The sequence below is a fragment of the Lagenorhynchus albirostris genome, chromosome 10 (assembly GCF_949774975.1).
Source record: "Lagenorhynchus albirostris chromosome 10, mLagAlb1.1, whole genome shotgun sequence".
Lineage (NCBI taxonomy): Eukaryota > Metazoa > Chordata > Mammalia > Artiodactyla > Delphinidae > Lagenorhynchus > Lagenorhynchus albirostris.
In genome coordinates, this window is record NC_083104.1 from 59,560,308 (window position 1) to 59,573,889 (window position 13,582).

At 39.1% G+C, this 13,582-nt stretch overlaps 1 protein-coding gene across 1 annotated transcript in view; it reads right to left on the bottom strand.

The window, feature by feature from the left end:
• Positions 1 to 669: 669 nt before the first annotated feature.
• The window catches only part of PRIM2 (DNA primase subunit 2), a 285,580-nt gene continuing 272,667 nt past the window's right edge, over positions 670 to 13,582 (bottom strand). The window contains exons 13-14 of the mRNA XM_060164099.1: positions 7,952 to 8,020; positions 670 to 1,291 (exon numbers count right to left, since the gene is read on the bottom strand). Coding sequence (XP_060020082.1) covers positions 1,070 to 1,291; positions 7,952 to 8,020 — 291 coding nt within the window. The 3' untranslated portion in view covers positions 670 to 1,069. The remainder of the gene's footprint in view (positions 1,292 to 7,951; positions 8,021 to 13,582) is intronic.

Below are 13,582 nucleotides of genomic sequence, written 5' to 3' on the forward strand. Positions count from 1 at the left end.
AGTGAGCAGAGCCCACAGGGAGGAAATGTGTCAGATCAGGGCCTCTCCAGGCACACGGTGCGTTAGTCACTCGCCAAGGGCAGACAGCAGGGTGCTGATCCAGTGCCCCTGGGACCAGCCACAACATCCACCAACTCCACTGCTGGCACCAAAACAGGCACTATTACAAATATGGGAATATTCACCACTGAAGCTGATGAATTTACCAAACCTACTTGGCAGTTCACAGCAACCACAGAAGCAATGAGGTATGGAAGCTAGGGGTGGAATGAAGAAACACTGCAGACTCTCCTTAGAATCTTCTCACCTTAGTGATGGGCTGTTCTCCCCGAGTGAATGGAGATGACAGTGGATAAGGAGGACCATCACTTTATATAATAAAATCCTTCTATTTGTTAACAGTATGACTGTACACATTCTGTTTCTCTTAATTCTTGAGTCACAACTCACTTCAGTAAAGTTTGCTACCACTCAAAGGGGTAAAAATTCTCCTTGCTGATGTGGAATAACCTCAAATGACCAACTCAAGAGAAAAAGGAAGAACAGTTTAAAATCTTCACTGGTGATTTGGCAATACATTGCATATTCCCAAATACCACTTTAAAAGCTGAGGTAATATCTCCTCTGTTAAGGCATAATATGACTCACAATTACACACAGACACACTCATTATACATTTTGATATTTATTAACAGAAATGGTCTAGAAAAGGCCTGGGTCAACATTACAGTGGTAAGTGTTAAAATAAAAGCTGTTCTTAGTCGTACTGTTTCTAGGGGACTGTAACCAGTCCAGAAAGCTGTTTTATCTCCTAAAATGGGACTTAAATCACACCATTCAAGCGTTAAGATTTCAAAAGAAATTCTTCCTCTTCTCTTTTGTCACAGAAAAATATACGAGGTCTTTGTTTTTACCTGCAAGGTGGCCTTCCGTGAAGCGCGTGAATGTGTGGATGGATGAAAGGGGGTCGGGTGGAGGGAGAAGGCAGACAAAAAAGAAGAAGATAAAATCGTAAAGTAGGAAATAAAAACTATTGAGGAAGACAGGCTACCAACTGCCCAAGAATCGTTCACTGAAGCAACTCCTCCAGTCCCTCCAGATCCATTTCCAGAGAGGAGCTGAGCGAGGCCAGAGCAGATGACGCATCCTTGCTTCTCTGGACACTCAGTTTGGATTGGGGCGTTTCTGGTTGGACGGATTCCTTCTTGAAGTCTTTACCTCCACTGAGGATCCGCTGGCTCTCAAAAAAGAACTGGTTTGGATGACTCAAAGAAAAGCCACAATCATCTACCTGTACAGGCAAGCAAATGTGTATAACATTAATACGTAACAAAAGTACAAATAAAGGGACGTCAAGAACCGCCCAGACCTCATTCAAAACCTACTCAATACACGAAACACAGATTCTCGTTCAAAACACTCAAACCACTGCTTACATGATTTCACTCACAGGGAGTTTCAGCCACCGCCTGACAGTTACGAATCTTGCGCTCTACGTCCAGCCCAGACACCTTGCACTTGGCTCTGCTTCCCCACCCAACTCCTACCTGCCACCTCAGACGGCTCAAAGGCACATCCAAGCAATGCCTGGCATCTTGTTGGCCAATAAATATTTGTTTAAAAAAAAAGAAAAACACGAAAAAAGGAGGGAGGATCTTTCCAGATGAGTTGGGTTTGGAAAGATGAGAGAGTGAAAAGCTGGGATAATGAGGTCCAGGGTGAATCAAGCAGCAGGATCCCAGGGGCAGGGTGAAGAGGAATGTCTAGGGAAGCAGGTAGTGCAGGTGGGCTGCTGTGAAAGGCACAGAAAGAGGGTAACAGGAAATAAGGCTGGAAAGACAGGTTGGGGCCAGACCACGGAGAGCCTTGACAACCAGGGTAAGTAGCCTAGACCTAATTTTGTAGGCATCACAGAGTCACTAAAATTCCTTAAGAAGGGAAGTGATGCGATTAAAGATATGTGTAATCTTATGGTAGATTAAAATGGATTAGCAGGGAGTTAAAAGTTACCGTCACAGTTCAGGATGAACCTTCTTAACAGGTAGACCCATAAACAGAAACAAGGTCTTTTCTAAAACTTACTTCAGAACCTCAGGATTCTCTTGATTCTCTTTAGTCACTTGTTGATACATGTTGGACCAATACTTTTTTTTCTTTTTGCGGTACGCAGGCCTCTCACTGTTGTGGCCTCTCCCTGTTGTGGCCTCTCCCGTTGCGGAGCACAGGCTCCGGACACGCAGGATCAGTGGCCATGGCTCACGGGCCCAGCCGCTCCGTGGCATGTGGGATCTTCCCGGACCGGGGCATGAACCTGTGTCCCCTGCATCAGCAGGCGGACTCTCAACCACTGCGCCACCAGGGAAGCACCAGACCAATACTTTTATAATAATTCAGTGTATAGCAGATTGATAGTGTACACACTGATTTAAGAGTTACTACTCAGATCACTAAGAACAATTTTTTACCTGCTACTTTGCTGCTTAATTTCAAAATGTTTCCTGAATGTTTTATCTAGGATTTTTTATTAACAACGGAGTCATTTGTGAACTTCATTATATTGTTTTTCACCCAATTCATTAAAAAACTGGGAGATTCAATATAAAGTTTGCATTTTACAAAGTGTTCCATGAAAAGTAAGTTTATTGCCTAGCACGTTTCAATCAGAAGACTTTATGGTTTTTATAAATACAGAATATTAGAGATTGGAAAGATGTAGGGAATACTTTAAACTGGATCTTCTCCATGTACAGACTAGGAAACTGAGACCCAAAGAGATTTTTTACATGGTTTAGGCAAAGTCATAGAGCACTAGAAACTGGATCTGTCTGAATTAGAATTCAGGCCTTTAGCTCACTTAGTTCCTCTGAAATCTGTTTTAAGAGGTTTTATGGAAAGTCAAACAAACTTACAATCATATCATTATAAATATTATTTCTAGAGATAAACTTGTCTATAAAGATTATAAAAAACACAGCGGTGTCATTTCATGCAAAAAGAAGCTAGCACCTTTTGTGATACTTAATTACATATCGGGTATTTTCTACACCTTGCTTCAAGTTGTTAAAAGTGTCAATATATCTATCACAGAAGATGACTCTGTGGATTAAAGTGAATGATTAGATTTCAGTGTGGACAAAATGAAATATGGTAATCTTTATACTAAGCCTCAGTTTCCTCCCCCATGAAATGGAGGTAATAATAGCAGCTATGTCATAGGGTTGCTATGAGGAAAACCAAAGAAATAGGAGTGTAAAAAGAAAGAGTTGTTGGTTCTATGAAATCTAAATTAAATGCTTGGAAAGACTCAGGAAAGGCAAGTTACTTAAAACAAAAGAAAACAAAACCGAACTTCCCAAAAGATAGGGAGAAAGATCAGATTGCTTTGTATTATAATTAAGTTCCTTTTCCACTTTAAAGAAACCAAAACTGGAAATTGGTGATGGTGTAGTATGCATATGGTTTTTGAAAAAAAATAAAATCAAATTCCAATCCCAAACCTACATTCAAACAAAAGACCCTGCCCTTAATATCAAAAGATTAGTAAACAAATGGCATTCAAATGTTTTACCTTTAAAATGTAATGTTTAAAAAATACATTTTTTTATGACTGCCCATTTTAATTAATACTTTTATTAACCAACTAAAACAATGCCAGGGGTCTTGAAATGAGGGCCTATAACCATGGTTCTGTATGATGTCATGTTTTTCAATTTCTCTCTTAGGTCTGCAATCACCATTTCTTAACTCATTTTGTTAAGTAAGCTCATTTTACCAAACATCTATTAAGATGTCTGGTAGCATGATGAACTTATGAAGAGTTTCCTTCTGTTTACTGGATTGTTTCTTCTAGGATGGGTTCTTTCTTTTGAGTGTTTTCCTTCTTTCACTTTTATTTTTGCCTGAAGGAAGGTATCTTTCATTTTGCTCAGGAAAATAAAATTAGGGATTTTTAGGGAGGAAGGGGAGAAGCATAAACCAAATAGAATGAAAATAGATTTTACTTTAAAATTATTTAGTAAAAAGAATAGAGAAAGAGATTTACCCACATCTAAATGCCACATTTATTACTGCTTCAAAGTCAGCAGCTCTTTCCTTTACTCCTCATTAAAAAAAAAAAAAAGGAATATTCAGTTTGCTTCATTCTAGATATGGAAATACTAAGTGAGAATTTTCACAATTTTGTCTGATATGAATCTTGTTTCTTTCCTTGCCTTTTTTCTTGTTTGGTTGCTATGGTGATGTTTTTTCTTTGTGGTTGATGATTTTTTTATTATGTTTTGTACATTTTGTTAAATAATGGGAGAGGGAAATTCTGTGATGCATCTTCATTCTGTCCTGTTATCCTGGAAGACCCACAGTACCATAAAGAGCTAAAACAAGACTGGTAGAAGAAAGAAGTAGGATGGAGCCCTTTATAGGCTGCATTATAAATTTTGGATTTCACCTGAAGAGCGATGGGGAAGGCTTTTAAAGTTTTTTTTAAAAGCAGGTTACTGAAATGATCAGGTTTTTCTGTTTTAAAGATCACCCTAGCAGCTGTGTGGAGGGGAAAGAACTGGGCCAGTGCATGTGTGCAGCTGCTGGGAAAGGAGTCAGGAAGGCACTGCAGTGAGTGACCCGCATGAGAGACGGTGGGGCTCCTGGCTCAGGGTTTTAACTGATCTCCACAATGATCCTGAGTGATGATTACAAAGCTTAAATGTACTTGGTATATACCGTTTAAGATTGCAGGAAAATGTGTGATAGATTTTAACAAGATTTTTGTAGAGATTTCTATGGTGAAAAGAGAATTATGCTCAGCTATTTGCAAAATAAGTATTCAGAATGACTCAGCGCTTAAAGAGATCTATTTCTAAAGAAACTATTTTCAATTAAAATCCAGAGTTTAATCTACACAAGGCCTAGTGTTTTCATTTACAAATGGAGTATGCCAAAAGAAAAAAAAAATTCACTTCAATATAAAACATTGTTCCCTAAAAATACTGAGGAAAACAGATTTCAAGCAGGCCAACTTTTGATATCTACCAAGTGAATCTCTCTCAAACATGAGCTTGGAATGAGCATGTTCTGCACACAATGACCTTCACACAAACATAGGTCTCATATTTCTGCCACAGAAAATGTGGATTTTGAAGGACTGGAAGCAATACTGTTTTACCTATGGGATGTTTGGGTTTTAATCAAGAGGTTTTGCAATGACACCTTATAATGAGGCAGCTGGTCTTACCAAAAAAGCCATATGGAACCACTGCAGCACTGCTGTAAATGTTATCAGTTAACTGGTTCATTTTCAAAACTTTCATTAAAGTGAGTTTAATCACAGAGGCCTCAAGAAAATAAACATAGGAGGTTTTTTTTTGGGGGGGGGAGGAGAATGGCAGCAACATGAAATAAAAATAGATTCTATTTTTAAATTAAATTAGAAAAAATAATAAGCAAAGAGACATATTCACAACAAAAATTCTATAGTGAGACATCTAGTGGATGCAAACAGCCTTTTTATTCCCTTGATTTATATGTGGCTTAAAGGAGACTACTTCTATATGTGGGAGGATTTAGACATATGTCTTTTTAATATCTTCATTAATCTAAGGCAAGTTTTAAAAATTGGCTATAGTAGTAATACTCTTGCAGGAATAATCAATAGGAGAGATGCTACAAAAGCAGATTTGAGAAATAAAAAAGCACTTCTTACTTTTTAGTGATGTCACAAACTCAGTGTTTAAATCTAATTTTCATATCTTCTCTAAAAAAAAGGTAAGAGGTTGAATAAGAGACCTCAATTTGTTAAAGTTCTGAGGCTTCTTAATTAAAAGGGTCCACAAATAATTAAGAACACATATTAAATTAAAATTCTCAAGCTGAGCAAGCAAATTAAAGAATACAGTCTACAAGGGAAAGAGTTTGCAAAGATGATGCTGAAAATACCAAAGAGATGTGGCTTATCTGTTGAGATTCCTATTCTGACAAAACTGATGAGAATTTGTTGTTTACTACTATATTGATGTTTAGTCCTTTCAACTGTGTGAAAATAAAATTTTTATGTTTTTAAATAAAAACACTATTTTCAACAGTTAGGTGTAATAGTAAGAGGACTGGACCCAGGGGCCAGACCAGACCAGGGTTCTGGCTCCAGACCTCCCACTAACTAGCTGTGGTCCCTAGGGCATCATGCAGAGTCACTAGGCCTGTTTGTTTTTCACCATAAACTATGAAGGCTGCATCATGAATCTAGACAGGAAAATACTAATGGCCTCCACAGCTGTTATTACAAATACAGTCCCAGGTTTTACAGAACAGCAGTCAGGGTTAGATCATGAGCTCTAGATGAGGTCCTCGACAGCCTGGTTCAAATTTAAGCTCCACTCCTTAGGACCTTAGGCTCTCAGCATCTCTAAGCTTTGTCATGATGGGGATGCAAATCGTGCCCAGCTGTGGTCTGCAGTGTGGACCAAAGGAGCCAGTGTGTCCAGAGCACTAACTGCTAGGCCTGGCACATGTGAAGGGTTCTGTAGGTGTTGGCTGATATTACCATTATTATTTTCATTATTATCAGTGATGTTATATTTTTGCTATGAAATATGTAAGGAATTCTGCAATTATATAACCACGAAAGAAAAGTTATTTCATGAAAACTAGAAAACGTAAAAGTGATTATAAAACTTAGCATATTGTGGGGACTTCCCTAGCAGTCCAGTGGTTAAGACTCCGTGCTTCCAATGCAGGGGGCACGGCTTCAATCCCTGGTCAGGGAACTAAGACCCCACGTGCTGTGCGGCAAGGCCAAAAAAAAAAAAAAAAAAAAAAACTCAGCACGTCGTGGTAGCTGATGATGAATTCAATACATGCAGCATCTTTTTTGGGAAGGTCACGAATCCCTTTGAAACCTGATAAATGCTCGACTCCAAAAACGCACATATGTACTTAGAGAAAAAAATGTTTCAAGAGGTGCATGGACCTCTGGTGCATTCTTGGCTGTCTTTCCTGGGTTAGGAAGCCATGAACAGGACCAGTACTTGCAAACTGGGGGTCTGTGAGCTAAGTCGACCTTCAGATGTGCTGTTGGCCTGCACACGGCCTTAAAACTTGTCAATGTGAACATCTCTAACAGCATGACTTCTTCAGTGGTGTTCATCTCAGGTAGTTTCACTTTTTTGGGTTATCTTCCTGACCCCTGCAGGCCTCTGAGTTTGTGACCTACGCTTTACACCTCTCAGGACCTACTAGCAGGCCTTTTGTATAGGAGGCTGGCAAGAAAACAACCAAACACATTTCCCTGACTCTCTTGCAGCTAGGGGTCCACTGTATAACCTAGGTCGCCATGCAGATAAACACAAGACTTGAGAACTAGATTAGGGTAACGTGAGTTGGCAACCACAAGTAAAGCATCCAGTTTTCTACAAGAAAGATGGCAAAAGCCTTTGGTTCTTCTGGACAGCTGAAGCCAGTGTTCCAGACCTACTCTGAGAAGTGGTTACCTAAGGCCTATGGGTCCAGTCTGGCCCAGAATTTGCTCTTGTAAATAAAGTTCTACTGGGACAGAAGCATGCCCGCACCTTCACACACCGTCTAGGCTGCTTTTGCACGAGAGCAGCAGATGGAAGCAGCTGTGACAGGGAACACGTGGACCACAAAGCTTCAAACTTTCACGACCTGGCCCTTCACAGAAAGTTTGCCAACCCTTGGTCTTATCCCTAGCAGTGGAGTGGTGGGTGGCAGCCATAGTAAGATTTTCTCAGGATGTAGCTTCTCTTAGTTACAATATTCCTGGTTCTGTAGCATCCAAGCTTAATTCCCTGGCCCTTCTATAAGCAACCTCATACTGTGTAATAATTCCCTTTCCACTGAAAACAGCTAGAGTGGTTTCTACTGCTACAGCAAAAAATCCTAAATGAAACACAGAGTAACAAAAGACAAAGGATCAGGTTATAAAGTTTAAAAATTTACTTACATTATGTGTCATCTCAAAGAACTTCTGACAGGCTAGATGGTAATGTGTCCCTTTTACTAAATCCAAAATCTAAAATGAAGGGAAAAAAGTGAAAGAAAAATTAGAAATTAAATTTCTAAACCACTGTAGCTCCTGGTTGCCAGCCTTTTCATAATCTTCATTCCAGATAGGAAATGCATTAAATCATGTAGCATGCTGTACCCCTGCAGCCTGGACACTGTGATAATGTTGACATCATACAGTAGCTGTTTAGGTTGGCATTAAACCACTGATGACAAGAGATAGTAAGTGATCTTGCTGACCTACCAAATGTGAATTTCAGTAACTTTACCTTGACAACAAGATGAAAACAGATCCTAGTATTATGACTTTGACAGTTATTGTCAGAATATCATATTGCAACATCTCTTCCAAACCTGTAGATATAAATCTAGTAATCTAAATGGTTGCTGCATGAAGCAATAAGTATACTATTTAGATTTTTACTTTCCACATTACCAGTTTATACAGATACAGCATAAAATACAGCTGTGTGTCCATCAGAAAAATTTAATGTAAACCCGTTGGATGAGTATCTGTGGAGAGGGAATGCTTTTGCCTTCAATCAGATTTGCCCTTTTCTGAAATGAAGTTATTTCTAGTAAAGCTCAGCAGAATGTGAGAGTAAATAGTCTATTCTGACCACCTATTAGGAACATCACCCTATCTTTTGTAAATACAATTTGCTTTCCAATTCTACTTCATGTAATCTCTTCAGAACAGCACAAACTCCCATCCTTCTCAGTAGACTGCAATAACAGTTGAAATTCGTAAAGTTTTATAACCTTTATCACCTCCCCTGACAAATAAATAGAATATATATTTGGCCTGTTCATAAAACACAGTAAAATGCTGAAATTAACAGACAGCCTCAAATGAAGGAAAAAATAATTCTGGAGAAATGTTAATTTCTATCCCTTTTCAAAAGGCTGACCTTCCTATGACAAAAAGAAATGTACATGAAGTCTCAAATTCTTGCTATCCTCATTATTGAATATAGCTTACATCTTTTAACAGATACACACAAAAAATTACAGTGCAGAATGGGCATCACATTATACTGACAAGAGTATGCTTAAAAGAACTGTTTTTCTCTGTCTTATAGATTACATTTCTAAATTTCAGGTCACATTTTATTAAATCCTACGTGAAAGACCTGTGTAAATGCCAACCAATCACAGCACCCAGGATTCTGCCTGTCTGCCTATTTGAACTGTCTACTTTTCTTGAATTATTACAGCAAAAGTGAAAAATAAATCAGTTTTAAATGAATGACTATAAACTTTTAAAATGAAGAAAGTCACAAAGTTTTTAAAGTAATTCTAACATTCTGAGCTCATATTCGCCTATGTTTTTAAACATAGATAATTCAAACTGTGCTGAGATAAACTTGCAGTTGAGTACTGGCAAACATCAGTGATACCAAGGTATGAATATCTATGAATTACAATTTTGGAGAAGCAAGGTCTTCAAACATAAACTTAAGTTTAAATGATGCCATAAATTACCTGAAGAGAAAATGAATTCACAGAAATAGACAAAAATCCCAACTGTATGGTATGTAATAAACTCCCTTTATTTAAAAACAAAACAATGAATCTAACATCTTATTCTGTGTATATACATTTCTTGTTTATATATATACACACATATGGTATATTTAGATATCTTCCTTGCAAAATAAATATGTAACATTATATATAATAATCTAATATATATGTTTGGGAAACATGCTATAAAGAAATACTTATAAGAACCATACTAATAAAAATACCTAGTTGGGTGCAATACACATATACAAAAGTTATTATGGGAAATTGACAGAGAAGCCACAGAATGTGAGAAAAGCTGATGTACCTTGAAATTTTAGGTTCCATCAAAAATTTAAATTTAGATTAATCACACAACAATCCCCTCTCCACCCCATCCCCTACTCCACTCCAGAGACTAGGCTCTTCCTTAAGGAAAATCATTCACTTTTCCTCTGACATTTTTCTTCATCTTTCTAGGAAGAGTTTTTATTTGAAGTTGTCTTGCAAATTCATAAATAAATCATTTGCCTATCTATCCTTAAATAACTTCACCTATCATGTTGCAGCACATTTGAGTGGATGAAAGTTTCTGCACAGGTGTAGAGGTGTAATGGGGAAAAGAGGCAACAGGGTGTTTTTCACTGGCTAGGAAAGCTGTTCAGAGGAAGATAAATTGAGTCCCAAGGAGAAGAGAGAGAGAAGAAGAAAGATAGCAACTAACAGGTCAGGGAGACAGTAAGTGAGCCAATAGGAGAAACATGAGAGAAAGACTGCTCTGAGGTGACTGGGTATTACTAGTAGGGACTGTCTTCATTTCTCAGATGAAAAAATATACCCTCTTAAAATAGGGGAGTGTGTCTGTCTAGTGTGGGCCATTTAACTGCAGAAAGAATTAAAAAATTGAAAAATCATATGCAACTGAATGATCTTGTTTTCCTTAAGAGAGTTTTTCCTTAAAAAACTTACATGTTTTAAATTAAGATAGAACTTCCCTGGTGGCGCAGTGGTTAAGAATCCACCTGCCAATGCAGGGGACATGGGTTTGAGCCCTGTTCCGGGAAGATACCACATGCTGCGGAGCAACTAAGCCTGTGTGCCACCAATACTGAGCCTGCACTCTAGAGGCCGCGAGCCACAACTACTGAGCCCATGTGCCACAACTACTGAAGCCCACGTGCCTATAGCCCGTGCTCCGCAACAAGAGAAGCCACCGCAATGAGAAGCCCACGCACCGCAACGAAGAGTAGCTCCCGCTCACCACAACTAGAGAAAGCCGGCATGCAGCAATGAAGACCCAATGCAGCCAAAAATAAATAAAATTTTAAAAATAAATAAATAAAACACAGAAAATGAGAAATATTACTAAAAAGAAATCCAACAAATAAAAATACATACTTTAGTTTCCCATTATGATCTACATTAAAGAGATACAGGAAAAGACAAGGAAGGGTCTTGGACACTGAATAAGGTTTGGTTTTCCTGAGTGGAACAGGGAGCTGCTGCAGTGCTCTAAGCACTGGAGTGAAGCGGACGACTCACATTTTCCCAGGATGTTCTGCCTGCTGTGCTGGGGGCGGGGTGGAGAGTGAGCTCATTGCAAGAGTCTAGGGGACAGACGAGGGGGGCCTGGACCAGGTGCTGACAGTTGTTGTGGGGAGAAGGGGTGCAATTAGAGATAGAAGCATTTCCCACTTTGTGGCCATGGGCTGTTTTTGAAAAACAGCTGTTCTATGTGATAACACTCCACAAGGGCCTGTCCCTCCATGTTCTGGAGTAAAGAACCCTCTCCCTACCCCAACTGACTTCCTAAATAAAATGCAGTAAGATGCCCACATATCAGTAGGAACTAACATGTAAAACACCACAAATACCGCTTACTAGTCGCTAGGCAACGTGATGAGTAAGAGTGTGAGGCCTCAAGCCCCCTGGAGTCAGCACCCACCCCCTGCTGACTTCAGCCTTTGCACTGGTGAGTCTGCTGTCTGCACACAGCACAACTGCAGACCACCCCTGCACCTTCTCTTCTTAAATTTTCTGATACAAACACCCCTGGCAAACACTGTATTAAGATATCCCACAGGTACGTCCATTTTGAGGATGGTGCTGGTGCCACGTGCTGATGGTTGGGTGACTCCAGGGCAGGAAAGACAAAGCTAACAATCGACAGGAAGGGAAAGGAGAAGTGGGGTGTGAGCAAGACACTAAAATGTAGTTCGTCAAACAGGAGCAAAAACCGAAATGTGGCAATGAAACACCAAAAGCCAAGAAGGACAGATGTCCGGAGGGCTGTGTAACGGAACTTGGAGTCAAAGCTTCAATTCTCTGCGATATGTCTAAACAGCCCTGGAATAACTCAGAGACACTGAGAAGGCTGACTGCCAACTTGGCCGGGCTGACCAGGGAGGGGTCTACAGTAACGTCTGAAACGCATGACAGCTGTGATCACTAAGCCATCCTTCCTTCCTGAAATTCAGGGTCTTAGGAAGAGTTGGTCTCATTCAGAATTTAAATTTTTTGTGTAGTCGTAATTCAAGTGACCTTTTTTTAAAGTGCTAAGTTTTAACAGAAGAGTCCGTGTCCCTGGGCTGTGGACAGATATGCCTGACTCATAGCCAGATGACTGTGAGCTTGAAGAGATGTTAGGTTCAACCAGAAGTGGTATGCTTTTCTTTGAAGCTGTAATTTTTCTTTTATGTTTTCTCAAGAATGAAGAAATACTGGATGTGGTAATATTTTACAATGTATCAATGTTGAACTTACCTACCTAACCATGTTTTTTAAAATATGCTTTGCTTGGGGGGCAGGGGTGCATAGCTAGTTAGTTCATAATGTGCGTGTTTATATATATTTTTTGTGTTAGTCATATATTGAATATGACATTAAAATTTTTTTAAGAAAAAACACTTTGTAGAAAACCCAGAATGAGGAAATAGGCAGTAGTGATTTTGGACAGTGTTTGTCTTGCCAGCAGAGGTCCTGAAGGGCCAGCTCCCCAAGGCTGGGGGTTCAGAGGCAAGACTGGCCAAAGGGAGGGTTCGAAAGAGAACCGGAGAGACAAACACATATACACAGAGTGGAAAACTCTACAAGAAGAAGAAATATACGGAGATAAGAGAAGATAAATAGGATGGTGAAAGAAGCAGGTGGGAGGAAAGTGTAGAAAGCCCAAGAAATGTGGTCAGTGAGACAGAACCACTCTGCATGGCCCGTAGATGTCACCACGCAGCCCGCAGCCTGCAGCTGTGCTCACCCAGCAAGGACACAAACCCCCTCCAGCCCCCACGGTCCTTCTGGAAGAGCCACAGCACACCACAGTTTCCTCGTGAACCAGCATTAATACCAAACTAACAGTTCTTTAAGGAGGAAAGCAAATCAAGTGCCAATTCTGATTCCTAAGCTAGAAGTTTCCTAATTAGGCTTTAGAAAAATATAATTAGACAATCTGAAGAATCTTATCAAATAAAGGCTTATTTGATGAAAACAAAAGATTATTATTTAAAGGAAAATTCCAGTGAAGGTCTAAGAATATTGCTCAAATGGCAATTCGAGTTTGGTTTTTAATGCCAATATTTCCAGGCTAAAGTACAAAATGTGAAGCTTAACAACTGTTCTAATACATCAGTAGTCAAAAGGCTAAGAAAAATTAAGAGGAATAGTGGTATTAAACTACTATATTTTGGTAACTCATATTCTTTAACTTTTTTCTCTCTATATCTTAAACTACTTATCAGCTGACTAAAGTCCATCAAGAAGAATATTAGTTTTTCTTTTGTTTTTTTTTAACAATGCAGTTTGTCATCTTTACAAGAAAATGTTCATCATATTTGTATTTCCTAAGTTTGGTAAAATCATTAATTACACTTCATCGACTATTTCATCCTCAAGGCAAATTACTCTTTGGTTTTGAATCCCAATTAAGTGGCTAATAACCAAGATATCCTTGCAGGGGAGGGGCAAAGAGCAAATAAGGCGACAGTTTTCTCATTTGATTGGTGACAGATCACAGCTGTTGACAAACATATGCGATACAAAGTACTGGTGGGAAATGTTATATTTATAC